This window comes from Phaenicophaeus curvirostris, chromosome 1, assembly GCF_032191515.1.
Source record: "Phaenicophaeus curvirostris isolate KB17595 chromosome 1, BPBGC_Pcur_1.0, whole genome shotgun sequence".
NCBI classification, from domain to species: Eukaryota; Metazoa; Chordata; class Aves; order Cuculiformes; family Cuculidae; genus Phaenicophaeus; species Phaenicophaeus curvirostris.
The window spans coordinates 50,044,757-50,065,425 of NC_091392.1; the positions used below are offsets into that span (position 1 = coordinate 50,044,757).

General features: G+C 36.7%; 1 protein-coding gene across 1 annotated transcript in view; it reads left to right on the top strand.

The window, feature by feature from the left end:
- Positions 1–20,669, top strand: part of ZDHHC17 (zinc finger DHHC-type palmitoyltransferase 17) — a 71,889-nt gene that overhangs the window by 11,848 nt on the left and 39,372 nt on the right. The window contains exons 2-4 of the mRNA XM_069857845.1: positions 4,377–4,480; positions 13,349–13,471; positions 19,711–19,788. Of these exons, the coding sequence (XP_069713946.1) occupies positions 4,377–4,480; positions 13,349–13,471; positions 19,711–19,788 (305 nt within the window). The remainder of the gene's footprint in view (positions 1–4,376; positions 4,481–13,348; positions 13,472–19,710; positions 19,789–20,669) is intronic.

Sequence of the window (20,669 nt, forward strand, 5' to 3'; positions counted from 1 at the left end):
AGGTGAGAACTTAAAAGCCAAATGGTAACAGTAAAGCTGACAATACACAATTCTGTGAAAGGCATGGTGTAAACATGATCATAATTTTTAATTTTTTTATGGTTATTCCTGTTCCTTTTAATAATGGTGGACAAGTAATCTCAATCAATATATAGGATTTTTAAGCAGAGTTTCTCTTGTGTCCAACAGGTTGCAGGAAATAATCTGTATTTTCTGTGTAGTTTAATTTTCTGTTAAACATCCAAGAGATGTTGACTGAATGTCATGCTTAGAATTTCCTTCTAACTTAGCTGCTGATGCAGAGTGACTAGTGTTGGGCAAACTGGCCTCTGATGTAACACTGCTGTAGTCTGTCCTGCCAGGGCAGAGCGGGGTGTGTTATGCCTGGGCACAGGCAGCTTTGTTCAGAGGACCCACCTGCTGACTTCAAGCCATGCCTGCCTCTGTTGTGGCAGCATTTGATGGTTGTGGCTGCAATGAAACCATTATATTTGGTAGCAACACTTATAGAGAGGTTGTGTTTAGTATCTGCATCTTGATAAATAGCAGTCTTTAAAATTATAGTCTTTAAAATTATTAGGCTAAACATTTAAATACTTAAAGCTTGCCAGAGAATGTGGCTGAAGGGTTAAGTGTGTGCTAGTCCTTAAGCTTTGGTGTGGTTTTGCTCTAGGCCATGTCTTCTACAGGTGCACATGCGAGGATGTATAGGCTCATGAAGAGATTTGATGTCTGTACAAGTTTTACTAAGTGACTGAGTTGGAATCCTTGTATATTTAGGCTTAGGTTTTCAACTTTTGACTGCTGGGTTGTCTTACTGATGAGTCCTTGTTTAAATATACTGTTACAGTATATTTTAAATACTGTTGGCAGTCCTTGAGCCTGAAGAATTACTTACTCTAATGGCTTTTGAAGAGCTTGTCTATTTTCAGATTATGTTTGCAACAATGTACTGTAGTCAAATCAAACAATGTCCTTACCTGGTTTTCCTGATTTTTACTTTCCAAATAATTAGAGACACATGGCAGAACTTGGCCACTGACCAGACAGACAAAGAAGAATTTACATTTACTCTTTTCTCGCTTGAGCAACAGATGCTTCAGAAGATGTTTATTTGACTGTATTTTTAGTAGTATTAGAAATTGTGGTTTTCCACTACAGAACTCTTTCTTTTTTTTTTTTCCTCTCCTTTAAAAAAGACATAATTTGAACTTGTGGGTTTTGAGAATTTGCTTTTGGGTTCCAGTGCTGTGCATTAAGTAACTAAGGATAGCCTTGCACTTCCATTTGAAGTGACTGTATTGATAGGACCAAATACATTTTGGGGTAAGGTTGTACTAGTTTGACTAAAGTAATGTGGAATCTTATTATTTCCATTATTTTCCACTGGGGTCTATATAACCTTTGTAAAAGCAGAGGTGGCTAATAGTTGATGACTAGGTATTGATATATCAAGCCATGACATCTGGTAAGGTTAACTGTATTGAATGCAGCAATTTTAGCTTCCTGAGAGGTTAATGTTTAATGAAACCAGTGGGCTTCATAAACAGAGATACAAATAAACAAATTGTTTATTTGAAAATGAAATGCCTAAGGGACTGCAAAATCAAAAGCTGAGTGTTCAAGGAAAATGTTTGCTAGCTGTGTTAGGTGATGCTGAGGCACACATTGAGTAGATAATTCCAAAATGAGCAGTATTCACACCTTCTTTTCAGTGAATTCTAAAGTCATCCTTTTTTCCACAGTTGTGGAACATTGTGGTTGGAAGACCGCTTTACAATATTGGAGGCTGTTCATATACCTTTCAGGATTTTAGGGATTGTTTCAACTGTTCTTAAATGTAAAATACAAACTTAACTCTCTCAGTAAATCAGGAAACGTAGGGTTCACTTTAAGCTTACATTTGTCTTGAGTCTTTAGCAGTTACAACTCATTTGTTTAATATGATATATGTACTGGGAGCAAATTGGGAGAGAATTGTTCCTCTGACTCATTTTGTGTCAGGCAGTCAGGTTTGCCATCACCTCAAATGTAACTTTTTAATCACTATGGATATTTTGCATTAATATGACAAAAGAATTTCAGCATAAAATAGTTCAGAGATGCTATCAGTACAAAAGGAGATAAAAATTATATTTTTTTAAAGTTAAGGGTACTGTCATTACCTTCATAGCAGTAGTAGATAAGCTGTAAGAGAGTCTAAGGAATACAATCTCTCACATTTTTTTGAATTTACATGAATAATATTAAGATTTTGCTGTATTCCCATAAATATTTTTTTGCAAGCATTAGTATCATAAGGCAGTGCTTTAATGGCCACTTTAGGCAGACATAAATTTACTCTGCTTGTAAATGAGCAGCTCTCTTGACCTGGTTAGTGCGGGCTCAAGGGAACTGAAGTTTGGATTGTGTGCTTAAAGAAAAATGCAGCTTCAAAGAAATGGTCTTCCTAGACCTAATGTGTCTCTGTCACGGCTTAGGCCCACCCAGACAAATTTGGCAGCTAAAACTATGTAGTTCAGTCTCCAAAAATCCATTCCCCACACCCACCCTGCACAGAAAGGAGCGAGAGAAATGAGAGGAAAAAGACTTACAGGTTGGAAACTAAAACTATGGCTTTATTGAAATGACAATAATAATAATAATGAAAATAATTAGAAAGTAATAAAATGCATAGAAATATATGAGATCGTGCCCCAGCACACCCCATGATGACTGTATGCCACCACAAACATTGCAGAGCAGACAAAAGGGAATGTGTCCACAGCTAGGAGGGAGCTGGACTCAGGAACTGGTTTAAAAATTGCATGGATCTGGGATCAGGAACAACCAGACAGACGTGGTACTCACTGGAAGTTGGCCATTGCAGAAGAGAGTGAGAGTCTCTATCTCTCAGGTTTATACTGAGTATGACGTATATAGGATGGAATACTCTGTTGGTCAGTTTAGGGTCACCTGCCCTATTAACCCCCGTGCTGATGGGTCTCCTTTTCTGTCAGCTTGAAGATGGCCTTGCTTAAGTATAAGCATTGGCCTTTTTGCTTACCAATGCCCCGTGTTACCACTTTAAAGAACACTGTCTCAAATAAAAACTGTCTCTAATTTGCCTCAGACTACAACCATCTCTTAGTTACAGAAGCTAGAGAGGCAACATTTGCCTTTTGGGAGAGAAGGTGGTGGGGATTTGTGACTGTGAATCTTTGTTAAGCTTAGGTGTATTATACTGTGGTTATCTTGACTCAGAATATCTTTATTTAAAAAAAAAATCTAGTGTAATAATGGAAAAGTCGATCACATTTTTAATAACTAAGTGGAATCTGGAATCTTAAACACCTTTCATGAGGTGTTTAAAAGTGCTTACAGGTACAGATTAAAGAAACAAAATTTCTGCTCATAGAACTGTGTGTTGTGGAAAACTCAGTGAAATTAAATAACATTTTAATAAGAGTGATTGGAAGGCTTTTTCTTCACAGTTCTCAGTTTTTTATGTAACTATGCTGAATTGCATGTTTGATAAAGAGGCAGTCAGCTATGGTATTTGTAACAGATGGAAGATTGTCTAGAAGCTGTATAAAATTCATCGTTCGATTTCAGCTTGCTGAGCTGACTATTGCATGCATGCAGTTTGTAAAGAAAATTGGGGTGTTGCTACCCCGCTGATTTGTCAATACAGTGTTTTGATGTAAATTTCACTAAGGGAGGCATTAAGGGTTGAAATGCTGCTCTTCATCAAAGTATTTAGGTTTGTAGGGAGCTGTGTCTGATGAAGAACATGTCATCGTCATGCCATTTATTTCTGAGGTCCATAGGTTAAACATACAGAGATCACCTCTGAAGCTGATTCTGGAGTTGAAAGAATCAATAAAGTATTGGTAGATTGTAGTAATCGATATTGATCATTCCCAACTGTTTATTTTCTAGAAGTTATTTGACTGTGCTGTTTGAAGTATAACATTTATTTGTAGTAGCAGAGCGAGGCTTTGCCAGTTTGTGGCTAGTAGCTTTTTTTTCAGCTGTGCTATTTTGCATTTATAAAACAAAACAAATCCAAAACAACTGAACAAAAATACTGGCTGCTACTTTTTGTTAGCATTCTAAAAAAGAAAATACTCCAGCACAGGATTTGGCAGAACTCTGCTATTACAAATGGTGTTTTCTGGAAGGTGTTTGAAATAAATATTAGGGAATACAGTGACCTGCTTAAAAAAAAATGTAGAAATGTGGCCAGTCAGCTTAGCACCCTCAGATTTAGGTAACTTCACACTGTGTTGAACTGGATACTCTTTTTTGGTTTTCCTTATAGATTTTCTTTTTTTTCTGATAAATGTTAGTAATACTGATTTTGATGTTCTAATAGCAAGTTTGTCTTTTTTTAGGAAATAAAGCCTCAGAGCCATTACAACCATGGATATAGTGAATCTCTTGGACGGAAGAGCCACATTGATGATTACAGCACTTGGGACATTGTCAAAGCCACACAGTAAGTTTGATTTTGAGTGTAAGATTTGTCTGTGTCTGTATTAGTTAAAAAAACCCACACCAGTAAAATAGTTATTTTTATTTACATAAAGTGGAATGTGAACTGTATTTGTAGATACATTAGTGGACCATTTGAGAAGTGAGCTGTACAAAATTACTGTTAAGGCAAATTTACGAGCATTGTATGAACACAGGAGGGAGGAATTATGGTAATTTGTAAATATAGGTGGTTCCTGAACAAATTCCTGGAGGAGAATGTATAGTTTTCTTTCTGTTGGTACTGATGTTCATTTTCTGTAGGTAATGATTAAGAGGTAAGTGGTGGGCACCACTGATAGGCAAACACAAGGGTTTCTTTGATGGCATCATTTATACCTTAGAAGGAATGTGAGTGTGCAGATTCCTTCATCATCTTTAGTTCTGCAGTTGATGTTGCTATGAAACTGAGTTTATTGCTGAGGAAGGATTGTAGGAGTAAACTGTGCAAATTTAATAATTGCATACTTAGTACAATTAAATTACACAAATGTGTCTTCTACAGTCTTGTGGTACGCGCTAACTCACAAGACTTTCTGAAGAATTGTCATGACACTACTTCTCAGCTTGCTGGTTTTTACCACTCAGAAATGACAACCACTGTCCCCTTTTCTCAATAAGCTGAGATGACAGTTTTGTAATTTTTTTATTTTTCTTGTATTGTTACTTTGAAGAAAATTTTTCTTTCTTTTTTTTTTTACTAAATGGCATCTCGTCCAACAGAGAGCAGCTTGCAGCTCTGTGTTTGACACGGGCCCCTTTTAGGTTTAGGAACTAGGTACTTTCCTTCACTTTTTGTTTTGAGTTGTGATGAGTTTAACTCCCTGAAATAGATGCTGACAGACTCTGCAACTGTTGCTTTTAATAGTTATACTAGAACTAAAATCCCAATATTAGAGGCCTTTTAGCAGTGAAAATATTGGGATAATCAAATTAGGTGCCGCTTAAGTGCATGGAAATGTGACAGTGGAATTTGTTTTGCAAATTATGCATTTCCATTCTTGTATGCTCTTATGTTTGAAATCATGTTAGCTCTCAAATTTAAGATGATCTAAACTTTCAGCTTTTCTGGTCTCTTCAATCAAGAATCGGTAGAGCTGTGATTTATCTTTTATGTCCCTTTTCAGTCGTGGTGAGATGTGATTTACAGAGAGGTTAGCAACTCACCGAAGAGGACTATGGTTTCATATCATGGTTATGGTTAATAATGGTTAATGTCACAGGGGAGGGGGAACTTTCAGCATGCATATATGATCATGTTGTGGTATCCAGGCAGCACTTCCCTGATTAGAGGGAGAACTCACCTTCATTTTAAGTATTTCTTAGGATTTGAAGGCCATGCTATACTAAAGAGCCTTCAGAGATTTTTCCTTTTAAAGCACAAAATATTCACACCACATATCATAAGGTTTGCAATAAAATAAATCATGCTGCTAATATATTAATTCAGTGTTGTTAATAAGATGTACATTTCCATTTTTGGATAATTTAGTTGTTCACTTTTGTAGAAATATAACCTCTCTTTTATATGTTTGAAAAATAGATGAACTTATCCTCTACCACTTGACCTCAAAAATCAGTATTCGTTTAGATTAAAATGCCTGTTGATTTTGTTTGCTTTTTAATTCAGTGCTAATGTAAATAAAATGCCACAAATTTTTCTTTTTTAAAAAAGGTCTACTTGTATGACTCCCAGAACTCCCCTCCCCAAAGAGTTCAGTAAGTTCAAGCAAAACATAGCAAAAATAGAATATTTACGGTCTCTTAGTTTGGGTGGGATTTTTTTTCAAGTTTGGATGTGTAGCATCCAGGATGGTATTGGAAACATAGTTGGTTTGGGTTTTTTCAGAACACTTAAAAATGTCCCTGAAAGAATATAACAGGTTTCTTTGCTGTGATATACTCAAATGATAGCTGAGGTGCTTACCTTATTTAAATCGTTGGTCTCAAGAGTGATCTGATAGCTAATTATAATAATAAAGTTGTGTATCTTCCTCTGTTAAAAAAGTCAAACTGATTTGTCATCCAAAATGATTTGGCATTTCATGTAATGCTGCTTAAATTGTAGGTTTCTTGAGAGGGATATGGTGCATTTTGCTGTAGCGTAGAATTGTTTGCTATTCATTTTGTGATAATCCAAGCAGGAAGCAGTTAGTCACGTCATAAAGTAGCTAGTCAGTCATTTAATTTTTTTTCATAGTCATTGTTGTTCTTGCAGTATTTGATGAGCTGCATTTATTAAAAGTTTCTCCTGTGAAAGTAACTAGTTATATTGTTGTTACAACATACATGGAAATGGGGAATACAGGTCTTTAAACTTTAAACATGATGATGCTAATAGGATGAAAAGGTTTAAAACTTATTGGTACTTCATTTATGCTGTTTGACTGAGAATTCTATTTTGAGATGTTGAGTTTATTGGCACTTGATACTGAGAAATAAAATGATGTTAGTAAAAGAATACATTTGCTTTTATGTTTTTCAGTAAGGGAAAATAAGAGCTTGCAACTCCACACATTTTTCCAGAAGTATTTGTTCATTGCTTTGTATCTTGTTGAATTGTTTGTATGCTTATCTTCTTAGTCTGTAGACCAGACATTTATTAAATTAACACGCTCATAGACTGTAAGCTGCAAGTCTAGTAACCTCGTAAAATCAAATTAGGACTTTGTACAGAAATCAGTGCTTCAGCTCATGTTCTCATTGCAAAGAGTTTATCAGGATTTGTATTTTTTCCCCATTATGTTCTCGATAAATTTTCCAATGGCTGTGGGACCTTAGACATACTTAATACCAAAAATAGTCTCTCTCTCTCTATTTTGCAGAAACTTGCACTGGAGTAAAAATGCAAGTGTTTGGTTTTAGTATGTGTTGATATAAAGGACACTTTTCACTGGCTTTATTACAAACATGTTCAAGGGCATCTAGGTAGCATTAAAAGTAATAGTGCCTTAGCCCTTCGTCTTGCAGATGTTACAATTTTTGTGTGATCTCTTGGCATCTAGTATTTGGTTACAGCAAAATTCAGTTTAGTTTGTATAAAGTTTCCACTGTGTTTCTGAAAGCAGAAGCAGGCCACTGGTATGTATTTGAAAATCTGTTTTCAAAGCACTAGTAAAAAAATCCTCTCTTCTTGCTTTTGCTATTGTAATGGAGGAAGATTACATACTGATACTTAGTAAGTTCTTCACTTACAACTAAGTAGAAAGCCTTTGCATGTCCCTCTGCCTTTACAAAATCGGAGGGTGGGCTTGTGTACTGTTTTCATTCTTCCTCCAGTACTGGAACTGCAAGGGAACTGAGTCTTGGGGAAAAAAAAAGTCGTAATTTAGAAGTGAAATTAATGGAGATATGTTGGGTATGTTTATTGACGTCTGTTCTGGCATCAGTAGCCCTTTATTATCCAAGGCTGGAGTCATGACTTTTAATGTGACGCCTTGGAAAGGGTACTGTGTTGACATAATAACTTTTAAGTTGCTGCCTTTGTTTTAGTTTTTAAAACTTTTAAGCCATGAATCTAAGGAAAAGTAGCTAATGTTCAAAGGTAGTGATGTATATGGTGGATTATGACTAGGAGAACAATATCTGAGACATGTTAATCCTTGATTTGTCATTTTTGGCTCTGTTGAGAGTGAACAGGCACCTTTTGCTTGTAGTTAAATAACCTTTCTGAACATGGTTATTAAACTTTAATGATATTAATAATTGCTTTTGTGACTACTGGAAGATTGATTCCTTGTGCTCAAGTGTTACAATTTCATAATTGCAAGGTTAACTTTCTGTTAGTTTTATTCACACAGGTGATTCAAAATTAAGTTGTGTGCATTGTGAATTACTGCAGCATGAGATATGCTGAATCTTGGGGGAAAAGAAGCGCTGAATATATTTGAGAACACTGTTTCTCACTCATGGGGTAAATCATAAGAAAAAAAATATAGGACAGATGTGGAATAATTCAACTTGGATGGTGGTTGGCCAAAGTGATGATTACTCCTGATTTTTTTCAGCTATCCAATGAAGAGAATGGGCAGACAATGACATGGGTAGACTTTATTTATGTCTGGTCATTTGGACCCATAGAGTTCAGTTACATTTTTGAAAGTGTTATCTGAAGTTTACATGAAGGGTGGATTTTTTTTAAACACAGTAATATTATAGCCACAACTGTCTAGACAATTTGAAGCTTTGGAACATATGCAAGAGCTGAATTTTAGTTGTGTCTCAACATCACTGCTAAGTAACTCCTGAGTTATCCCTTTGCTGTTGAGAACAAAACTGTCTTACTGTTTAACACAAAAAGAATGAGAATGTGTGAAAGGCTTTGTTAGTATTTAACCCTTATGCTATGAATGGGAATGAGACTTCAAAAAAGTAAAAAATGATAATTTTTCTACTAATTGCATTTCCAGTTAAAATAGATTGGATTTGAGTTACAGTGATAGCAAGATGGGGTACTGAGCTCCTGGCTGACATACTGTTTGTTGGCATGGTGATGTACTCACTGAAGAGAAATTCCTTCCTAGAATTGTGGCCAAATTTTCTGTTAATCGTGCAGCAAGGCTGGCAGTGTCTCTTTCCAAGAGTCAGTGTGCTTACAGACAAAAGATTAAAAAACAGATTACATACTTAAAATGCAAAAGGCTTCTAGGAAACTATTTCTGAAAGTGCTAGATTCAGAATATCTTTCACCTGCAATAACAAATAAAATGTTACAGGTTAGTTACTGAAATGGTTTGGAGACTATAATAATGAAACGAGCTTGCACAATGTTATTTTTGCTGTGGAGGAGCTAGCCCCATTTCTTTTAGAGCAAGGCAAGCTCAATAGTATGCTTTAATTGAACTCCATATTGATGTTTACAGGGTTACCCTCTACAATTCATAGATGCTGAAAATTGCTCAGATTAATACGTTGGTCTCTTGTGGGGATTTGAATCTTTTCTTCCATTCCTCTCTCTTGAAGGACGTAGAGGTCTTTATAACAACATGATGAGCACAATTATGCTGAGTGTCTGAAATAGATGACTTTCTCATTTTGTAATCTAACAGTGTGTCATGAACGGTTGGAGAAGACAAGATACAGTCAGCTGCATCATATTGATGGAAGAAGACTAGGTAGTGTGTGAGAGAAAAGTGCTGCATTTCTAGGACAGAGCTCAAGAAACCATGACCGCATGAGACTGTTTTATTTAATTGTAGAGAGCCTGCTGTTTCCAGGAAGAGAGGAGCAAATTGTTGTGAGTTCCTAACCTTTTTTGCCAGGCAGATTTTGTCTGTCTAGATTTTTAAGTCCTCTTGTGACAATTGAATAAATTAAAGAGTTATTACAGTATACCTTGTGTGTTCATCCTTTGTAACCAGTTATGATTGAATTCAAGATACCAAAATAACTTGCAGTGAACAGACAAACTGATGGTGACTTAAATAAAAAATTTCTCATTTCTCAGTTTAACTTCTGGAAAATGTTTTCTTCCTGGGTAGGCTCTCCTGATGTATTGCAGAACTTCATGATTTGTTTTGTGGCCAAGGAGTAGGAAATGTCTGTGACTTCTCTGGTTCCTGGAGAAGAAAAACCATTCCTGCTACTCCTTGTTGTATCTCAACCCATCTGAACCCAGGGGCTTACATGGGTGAATTCTAGGAGGTGATATTTGTAAACATCAGTGGAGCATAGGTAGAGCATCCCCTCAGGGCTTCTGCAGGGGCACTGCTAACAGCGCTGCCTCAACAGACCACAGAATTGATTCACATGCTTGCCACAGTTCTCTTTCATTTTCATATCTCTTGAGCAGAATTCTTTAGAAAGAGAGCAGCATCACACCTGTAGGACTAGAGTTTTGCTTTAAATAAAAGAAAAAACAACCAACCAAAACCCACACAAAATGGGGACACACTACTTCCTAAAGACTGTGATGGTCCTGCTTGGTTTTACCTAGCTCAGTAGCATTGTATAACAAAAGCTTGACTAGGTATGAGAGGTTACTTTTCTCTGTGTTGTGTAATGAACTCTGTAGGGTACTCATCTAATCCCAGTAGGGAGATGAACCTCATAGAGCCCTTTGCTAACTCCCCTTCCAGTGGGATGAGGAAAAAATCAGAGGGGTAAAAATGAGAAAACTGGTGGGTTGAGATAAAGTTAGTTTATAGGGAAAGTTAAAGCTGCATGTGCAAAGCAAAACAAGGAATTAATTTACTACTTCCCATTGGCAGGCAGGTGTTCAACTATATCCAGGTCAGCAGGGATCCATCAAGTGTAATGGCTACTTGGGAAGGCGAGCACCATAACTCCAAGTGTCCCCCTTTCTCCTCCTTCATCCAGCTTTTAGTGCTGAGAGCAGACATGTGAAATGGGATATTCTTTTGGTCAGTTGGGGTCAGCTGTCCCAGCTGTGTCCCCTTCCAGTTCATGTGCATCCCGGCCTATTCACAGGTGGGGCAGTGTGAGAAAGGGAAAAGGCCTTGACACAGTGTGAGCAGTGTTCAGCAACAGCTATAATATTGATTAGTTATCAACATTATTTTGCTTGCAAATACAAAACATAGCCTTATATGAAGAAAATTGGCTCAGTCCCAGCCAAAACAAGTGCATGTAAAGGAAAATCCCAATACATTGCATAAAAGGTTTACATGATTACCTCATACACTTCATGGATGTTAGTGTTATTGTGTTCTTTGTATCTTTCTAGTAACTTAGAGTATCTTATTAAAATAATTTCTGCTGGTTGTATAGTACTGCTTATTTGACCAGAATGAGTCAGCTAAAGCCAGCCTTAGGCAGTAGAATTTTTTTAGCTCGTGACAGTTTAACCTAGTAACAGGGCTGCAGGGCAATGATGTCTTACATTATAGCTTCAGTTAGTTGTTTAAACAAAGGCAGCAGGCTCCTCTACATAGGAAGAGTTGTCTTAACAGCTGACTGGAGTAGAACAGCTTGTCAACAATGGGGTGTTTTACTGTTCTATGTGAATCAATTTCCAATTTCCTACAGATGGTGTAATATGCTAGTGTGATATTGTACTGTTATAAGATCAGGATTTGCTGTCTTACTTTCAAAAGTCAGCCTTTCCCCCATCTCTTCTACTGTCTCTTCTTTTCACTCGTTTTTCTTGGCTGACTGGCCTTTAGTAGTCCTAACCTGTTTCAGTGGCCCTTTCAGCTGAGATGGGGAAAGTCAGGAACGATAACATGTTAAGCCATTTGAAGAGGTACTCGTCAGTCCCCGCTGCTGATCTAGACTGGGGCTCCCAAGATTGGCTGGGCATAGAACCTTATCAGTTTTCCTGGCAGTTACATGTGTCTGAGTATGGGTATCTTGTCTGGCTGGTTGCATGTTTCTAAGTCTTTGTACACCAGATATCTTCTTTCTCCAAGTGATTAAAAACAAGGCTTTGTTGTCAAAATTATTCACGGCTGCTGCCTTTTTACTCAGTTTTGGGGACCAAATTTTACAGGCGTGTTGCCAGTTGGTGTGTACTGCATGCATCTTTACATGCATCTTTGTTTTCATCTTTTGTAATATTTGGAAAGATTATAGCTATGATAGTGGTTTCTATCATTGTTCATAATTTCTCATGCAGCTTTCCTAAGAAATTGAAAACGTGATAGAAGTAAGCTGTTGTGTCTAGTACTTCTTTTTTTTGATAATGCCCAGCTCATTTATGTTCTTCAGGCCTGTGATAGGTTTCATAAGCATGCCTGAGGTCTGTGGATTTGAATCATTTGAAGCTTCACTGTGGGAGTGCTGTCCAGACTGAGGATCTGATCAAATGCGTGAAAGAAAAAGTAAGAATGATAATTGCCCTGGAAAAAAGGTCTTGGCATCAGTTATGCAAGATGATCAAGTTGAGTGAAGGAGCCTTAAGCTGTTTAAGGCTGTCTCTTCTGCAGAGAGGCGGACATAGGAGCAGCATAAGGAAAACTTACTTAAATTCCAGCACTGAGAGGCTGTTAACATTCTGCTCTAGCGGAAGTTGGATGTCACAAGGCATTGATGTTGATTTCAATGTCTGCCCACACATCAGTCTCCTCCTTGAGGAATCCCTGTGGGTTGTGCAGACATTGAAATGTGATCTTTACTTGCCTTCCTGTGTTTCTCTAATTGTCACTAAAAGTACGTGGTAAAATAGATTAAGCATCAAGACAAACGTATAATGTTGAAATTAGTCCTATGGTAGATACCTAACTGATGTATATGCTTCCTGGATTGTTTCAACTTTCCAAATGTATACAGAATTTCTTTCTAGTGACAGTAATAACACATTTAATAGTTATCTTTAGTGAAATAATTAAGTTCGTATTGCAGGATTTTGAAGTGATATAGTAGCCAGGATGGTGATAACTTATATCAGAGAAATTGTGATTTGTTTGTTATCTGAGAAGAACGATGGCGATGTTAGAGCTCTGCTAATGTTTGTAACTGATCCGATGGTCTTGTGATCAGAATTTTAGGAATATACTGTCAAATCAGTTGACTAAGCACTTCAGGTCTTCAAAGATGGAAAAGTAGGAGGAAAGGGGTGGGAGAAACAAATGTAGTGGAGGCCCTGTGAAGTGTTTTATTTATACTTGGTTTAATATTTATGAATATTTTGTTGTGCTGTACTGTGTCGTTTGCTGTGGACATGAATGTTCTGTAATACCTTGCATTGGTTAATAAAACTTCTGCTAGTAGAAATTTTTTGTTGCAAGAGATCTGTAATCATTTAGAAATGGAAAGTAAAGTTTCTGCTTCATTTCTCTTCAAGGTTTTGTATCGTGACAATTAGTATGGAGCTTGCCAAATGCACTTTTAGCCAAGTTAACAACTTTGAAAAAAATTTATTTTCTTCTTCAAGGTATGGAATATATGAACGATGTAGAGAGTTGGTGGAAGCAGGTTATGATGTACGACAACCAGACAAAGAAAATGTAACACTTCTCCACTGGGCTGCAATCAACAACAGGATAGATCTGGTGAAGTATGTATTGCACTTAAATGTAAATCAATCATGTCCTTAAAAGTGTTGATTTTTTTTAAGGTGTTAAATATTTTTAATTCTCTAAAAAAATCATTTTTTTAATCTTGAAATTTGGGGATGGAGTCAGCGGTCAAAATACCTAATTTGTGTTTCGACAGTAATATTTTGATTATACATATGACATGAGGACATTTGATAGGTTTTATTTCATGTCAGATAAACCTGTGGAGCAGCTGTTCAGCTGCACGTGCAGTTTCTTTATACTTGTTGAAATACCATATTTCTTTTCTGAGGAGAGTAAATTTGGTGCTAGATGGTAACAAATGGTTTTCAGTAAGCAAGATTAATAAAATGCAAAGGACAATTTCTACTTCATTGAGCATTTCAAGAAGTTTTGACTTAAATAACTATTTGCATTCTAAAAACATGGCTGTTACAACACGTAACATTACAGCACCTCTCAATTAATAGCAGCCTTTAATTGTAGAAGTCACAGAATTTAGGGTATTTGTTTGCTTTTCAGTTTATGAAATCTGGAGCATAATATCGGACACTAAGTTTTTAAACTTACTATTATCTTTAATAACATGGAAAGCTTAAATTCTAAAGGAGTATTTCTTAGTATTTTCTGTTTTACAAATCATCAGTGTGTATAGATCATGGTTTAATTTTTCTCTACCAGTAATAAAACTGAATTAAGTATGTGCAGTTAAATCTAAAAAGTATTATTGAATCAGCAGGTTTCTAGAATATTTGACATAAACTTCACATGTTCAATCAGTCCACTTTTCAAAACAGTTCTTATTAACAAATGTGTGTACTTGCACATAAAAACAAATGCAAAACTTCTTCATTTAAGCATGTTCTGTCCATCACCAGCACCTTCATCAGGCCAGTTCTTGAGTTGCTATAAGATCTCAGGTTCACATCTCTCATCTTGTTTTTAAAGGGCTTTCTGTGCCCTTTGTCTTAAAACCACATTAAATAGATAAAGATTTAGATCTGATTAGAAGGACCGTGTTGGCAAGTGTCAATTGTATGCTGGGCCTCATTAAGGAAAACATTGCCAGCATGTTGACAATGGTAATCCTTAGTTTCAACTGTTGAAGCTGAACATCTGTGTGAAGTTGTGAGTTCCCCTTTGTGAGAAAGATATGGACTTGCTGGGCTGAATCCAGTGCAGGAATGCAAAGATGATTAAAGGACTGAAGCATCTGACAGGAGAGGCTGCAAAGCTTGGACTTCTTAGCCTAGAGGAGAGAAGGCTTACTTTATCAACGTATGTAATATCCTTAAGGAGTTTCTTGTCAACATTGAGAAGTACCTGGCATACCTGGTAGTATAACGCCTGGAATCTTATCAGTCTATATAAATACCTGATGGGAGGAAGTAAAGGAGACAGAGCCAGTCTTTGCTAAGTACCGCACAGTGGCAAGATATGAGGTAGAGGCTACAAATTAAAACATGCGTGGAATTCCATCTGCACATCAAGAAACACTTATTTTACTGTGTCACTGAACATTGGCACAGATTGCCTAGAGAGATAGTAAAATCTCTGTCCTTGCAGATATTCAAAACCCAACTGTACATGATCCTAGATGACATGATCTAGACAGTTTGATCAGGGATAGTTAGACTAGATGATCTCCAAAGGTCCCTCCCAAACTAAACAATTCTGTGAAATAATTCAGTGTTTCTGGAAGAATTTATTTTAATGTAAACAATAGAGAGCACAACAGGTTTCAAGTCTTTATTGTGGGTAGAAGATAGTCATGGAAATCATAATTGTGTGTTTGATACCTTCCCTTCATAAAATTGGTAACCAGTGTGCTTCCTGACATGCTGAGAGAAAGCCTCAAAGTGATGCAGGACCTTGGTTTACTTGTATGACCTTTTTTTGAGAGTACCTTTTAAACCCTGTTGTTTTCTTCCTTTTCATTCTATTTTCCTTCTGGGTTGTCCTGTGTCTTTATGGCTTGCTTCTTAAAATGTCCTGTGAAATAGCTGAAATGCATAATATTTTTAAGATAGCTGTTTTTCTGTAAAAAAAAATACAGCATCTGAAAGTAGTTGTTACACATTGAGCTCACTTCTAAATCCATCTTAAGTGCATAATGAATTATGTGCAATGATTTGTTTTTCTTATTTGAGCTGTTGGAAGATATATTTATATTACAGATATTCCGTCTGATTTTATATGTCTTTATAAGGTCTGAAAAGTGAATGGCATTGAGACAGCTGTCTCTGTTTAAAAACATCAGTATGACATGAGGCATTTGAAATAAATAGGTCTATACTGATAATAATGTTTCTGTCTTAACTGATGTATAATTTCTGTATTAACTTTGCAGTGCAGGGAATCTACCTGTGTGATACTTGGTTATGATAATGCTTTGGTTCACTAGTGTCTTATGTATCCTATAGCTTTTTCTTTAAAAAACAAGCCCAAACCAAACAAAGAAAAACCCTGCCCAAAAAATTTGAATTTCTGTCATGCACAGAGTAAAATCAGATAAAATTTTAAATTCCACATTAGTGCTCTTTTGAAGTAAAATTTGTGAATGAGGTACTTTAGCATGTGAGTATTTAATGTTGTATTTTACTATTCTTTTTGCTCTCCAAGCATGTTGCTAATAATTTCCTGCTATAGCGATTATATTGGTCAGAGAGGTGGTTCAAAATCAAAATGTTGGATTCAGATAGGTGGAAGCCTGTGCTTAAATCTTTATCTGAGTTTCCAGTTGAGTCTTCATTACGTGGTAGGGAGATCTCTCCACCTACATTTAAGTGCTGGAAACTTTTTCTGAGAATTTTAATTCAACATAACTTTGGTTGTACCAGCCATATCTCTTTCAAGTTATTTTAGTGTGAGCCCTGACAACTGAATGTTCTTAAATCTAGCGTGTCTAATTCTTCCCTTCTCCTCAACAATATGTCAGAACTCTTGTCCCTTTTTGATTTATCACTGCCACTGTGACATACTACATTACATTTTCTTCCTGCTGTTTACTAGAGAGCAAATGAATACTAATGTGTTTAACTGTGTCTGATATGTATTCCTCCTGATGCAGTTCTTATGCTCTAAGTTCCTGTGTCTTTAGGGGGTCTTGATTTATTTTAGTTTATATTGCCCAGCATGTTGTGTTTGGTCTCCCTCTCTTTTTTTTGAGCGACGCTGGATTATCCTGTTTCGTTAGAATGAAATTTTTCTGTTATTCTTTTTGTTGGATCCTATCACATCTTTCCCCAAGCTCCCACTATTTTTGCCTATTAGGTGCAGTGGGTGATTGCATTAAAAATGTTGGCTAGTGAGCTTGGTGTCACAGACATGGGATCTAAATGTGAGTGGTTTGTTCTCATGATACCAGATCTCAGTGTCTTGATTATTGGGTATTGACTGTATAAGGTCTTCCCAGTGATGTTGCTTAGCAGCTCATCTGTGGAGAGTGCAGGATTAGAATTGGTCTTCATCCTGTCCATTGTGAGACTTGAGATGCAGGGTACAAGCCCATTGATATTTTATAACGAAAACTACAGAGCCTTTTCTTACTTCCGTAGGATTAGGAATATCAGACATCCACAACGTAATTCTCTTTTCATCAAGACACTGATCTATTGGTCTGTCTTAAACTAAAATTTTAAAAATGAGAAAATTGGCGTTTTGTCTCTATAGCTGCCTACTGTCAGTGTTTCCCCATTCTCTGTATTGAACTTTATCCAGACAAGGCTCTCTCTTCTACTTTCCCTTCATTCTAGCAGCAGTGACAGTGTGCACTTCAATTTCACAACCACTGAATGCAGCCTAGGGCAGTTTTCAAATGCTTGGCGAAGACCTAGTTATTCTAATGTGGAGATCAGTAGTAGTATTTACTTCTTAAAGCAACCTCTTATCGGATCTGCTTGCTTTGAATATAAGTAGATTGCTTAAACAGGACTCCCTGGCATCTTGTAGCTTGCATGGTTAGATGACTCATTGAGACTAGAATTGACCAGTTCTTCCTTTCTCAAGGGACATTCTCACCAAGCACAAAATTGCTTCTGCAAGATCTACCTAGACAAGGAGATAAAGTTCTCAGTCTAGTCTTGCAGAAAAATCTCTCCATTTATGTGTACTGAAACTGAAATGCAGCAATAAATCTCAATTTAGTCTAAGAACATCTTTAAGGAAACATAACATGTTACTTCAATGCGCCATCTGGCAGGAGATCACCGCCTTGTCTTTTCGAAGTTGTCAAACTGCAAATTCTTCCTTCTAAATAAAATGTACTAACCAGTAAGCGTTGCTGCTTGGTAGAATCTGAACATATTCTGTGTTCTTGCGGGCAGCAGTGTTTGAATGAAGACCGTCTGTTTAATGTTCACCTACCCATGAGTGGCTGTCACATCAGTGAGATGGATCCAAGCTTTGACTATAAATTTCTCTATGCTATCTTTCTCTAGACAAGATTTCCATAGGAATTCCTTCCCAAGGGGAAGTAAATAGCTTCTCAGTGTCTTTAAAATTTGGTAGTTGAGACTTTGCTTCACAATAACAAAATTACATTGTCCCTTTACCTTATATACAGAAAAATGTCTGTTCTCATTGAGAAATCCAAAAGCTTAACTTCACCAGAGACATGTTGCTGTTTTCTTCCACCAGCATTGGGAACAAGTGGAGTGGACTCTCCTGCATTGATCGGATTAGGGCATATGTTGTTTGTTATACTTTGCGAAGTCTGCTGAAGTACTTCATCATGTCTGATGGCTCTAAAGCAACTGTATAAATGGATTTTTCATTTAAATGTTTTTAGAGTGGACATGGACAGCTAATGCACTTTTCAGTGTCTGTTCCTAAAGCTAACTATTGGGCTGGTTTTGAACTTTGACTCTCAATCAATAAGCACAAATGAAAAAGAAGGTAGTTACTTTGAGTAATGTGTTCAAAATCGTTGTTTGTCATGCTTCTCGCCATGTCTTGAAACACTTAGAGGAAATGGAGGTGCCAGAAACTCAATGCCGAGGGTTTGAAGGACAATTTTTGTGGGCAAGAGAGCAGGATTCTTATATACCTAACAGGTATATACAGGAAAAGTCAACAGGCACATACACTTGACATGTACAAGGACTTGGGAATCTGTAGCTAGATAGTAGTTTTCAGAGGTCTGTTAGTCGTAACCTTTCTTTTCAACTGTCTTATGCGGTAGTGAACGAAGGACTAGAAGCCTGGGAAGGCCTGTTTTTTAAAAACATTAATTTCTTCCGAAGGTGTGCATTTTTGTTCACAAAGGAAAAGTAGTATTGTCATTTTAGTGTCCCATATAAAACAGCAAGAAGGACAGTTCACAGAAACAGTACAAATGACTGAGCATGTGTTGCTGCAGTTAAAGATGGGTGATGTGTTTTGTTCCTACAGGTAGCCTGTCTTTTTGTAAGTATTCTTGAGGGAAAAAAAATTTCTAGCCTGACATTTAGAAATATTTTTAAACACAAAGGACAAAACCACCTGAGATTAATAACAACTGAGAAGTATGCAAAAATCTTAGTACTTGGCTAAACACATAACTTAAGCATGGTCTCTTAGGAACAATGGCTTCAGCGGGGCCATTCCGGTAATGATAGGTGCTGCAAATAGACTTGTAGTTGTAGGTAATTATGCCATTTTAGCCAAAATTCTCTAAATCTGCTGGTTTTGTAGCAGCATATTCTTTTACTATTAATTCAGAATTCTTTTTTAATGCAGCAAATCCTAAATGTTTTAGAAGAATCCATTTTATTAAGTGCTTCTGTGGTAAGACAGTTTATGCTTATATACAGCAATTATTCTGTTTTACTTAAGAAGCAAACTAGAAAATAGCAGCATGTTTAAAACAGTAAGAAACCTCACTGTTCTTCCAGCCCACGTCAAAAAGGCAAAAATTTGAGTGTTATATGCATGACCTTTTAAAAGATAGGTTATATAAAGGCAAAGAAAAGTTCTGATCTTCTAGTCTGTAATTGGCTGTTTTGCGTAATGTAGAATCATGGAATGGTTTGGTTTGGAAGGGATCATAAGGGATCATCCAGTTCCAACCCCCCCTGTGCCATGATAACGTTGCTTAAAGCCTCATCCAGCCTGGCCTTGAACACCTCCAGGGATGGGGCATCCACAGCCACTGAGCATCCTGTTCCAGTGCCTTGCCACCAACATCAAACAGGCTTAGTGTGTATACTTTATATTTAAGCAAGATAAGCAATAATGTTTACTATTTTTGTTATTCCAGATACTATATATCAAAAGGTGCTATCGTTGATCAGCTTGGAGGAGATTTAAATTCTACCCCACTTCACTGGGCAACAAGGTCAGGAAAAGTCTTCTGGAATTTTCTTTTCCTGTGTTTTTTCTTAACTTGAATCTGCTACTGATTGATTTATGAAATTGCTGTATTTTCTGGAATACTTTGCACAGTTACTCATAGATAACTGGGCATCGTGTAAATGTGGTATGTTTTAGCTACGGGAGCTTTCAGCATATAATTCAGGTTTTTTTCTTACCTCTTTCTGATATAGAGGAAGACAATTGCTTTGTTAGGAAAAAGAATCAACTGAAGTTAGAGTCTATAGTCACTTCGGTTTACTCTTTCTTTGGAGGTCTTATTTTTGTCAGTCTTCTGAAGTTCAGCAACATGGTTTTGTGACATTGGCCTTGAGGTGTTCTATGTGTAATTTTTTTTTAAGATGCATTAAAATCAGATGTATGATGTATTATAGAAGATGGCCTGAGAATGATGAATGGCTGGGAAAGTTAAAGACAGCCTTTTGAGTATTAGTTGTTCCTTCAGACAACTGCCTAGAAATACGTGGGAAACTAACACTGCCCATATTAATATTTATAACTGTAGACTGCAAAAGGAGAGTTACAAAATTACCTTTTAGAGCATTTAATGTATCAAAATAATTGGTTTACTGAAGATGAGGACTTACTTGTTAGCTTCCATTGAAATTTTTAGCTTGTATATTTTTTTCTGCTATAGATCACACTCTGCACTCTTAAGTTAATAGCACAAAAGCTTCGTTAAATTTCCTGATATTCTTAGCTGTAATCAATTTTTCTGTGAAGCATCATACAAAGCTTTCAAAAAGTCTTTTTGTTCATGTCAGAAACTGTGTGCTGACAGTTAGTGCGCCATACGAACAAGAAGGATATACCACTGCTCAGTATGCCAAAAAGATGCTTAAGCTT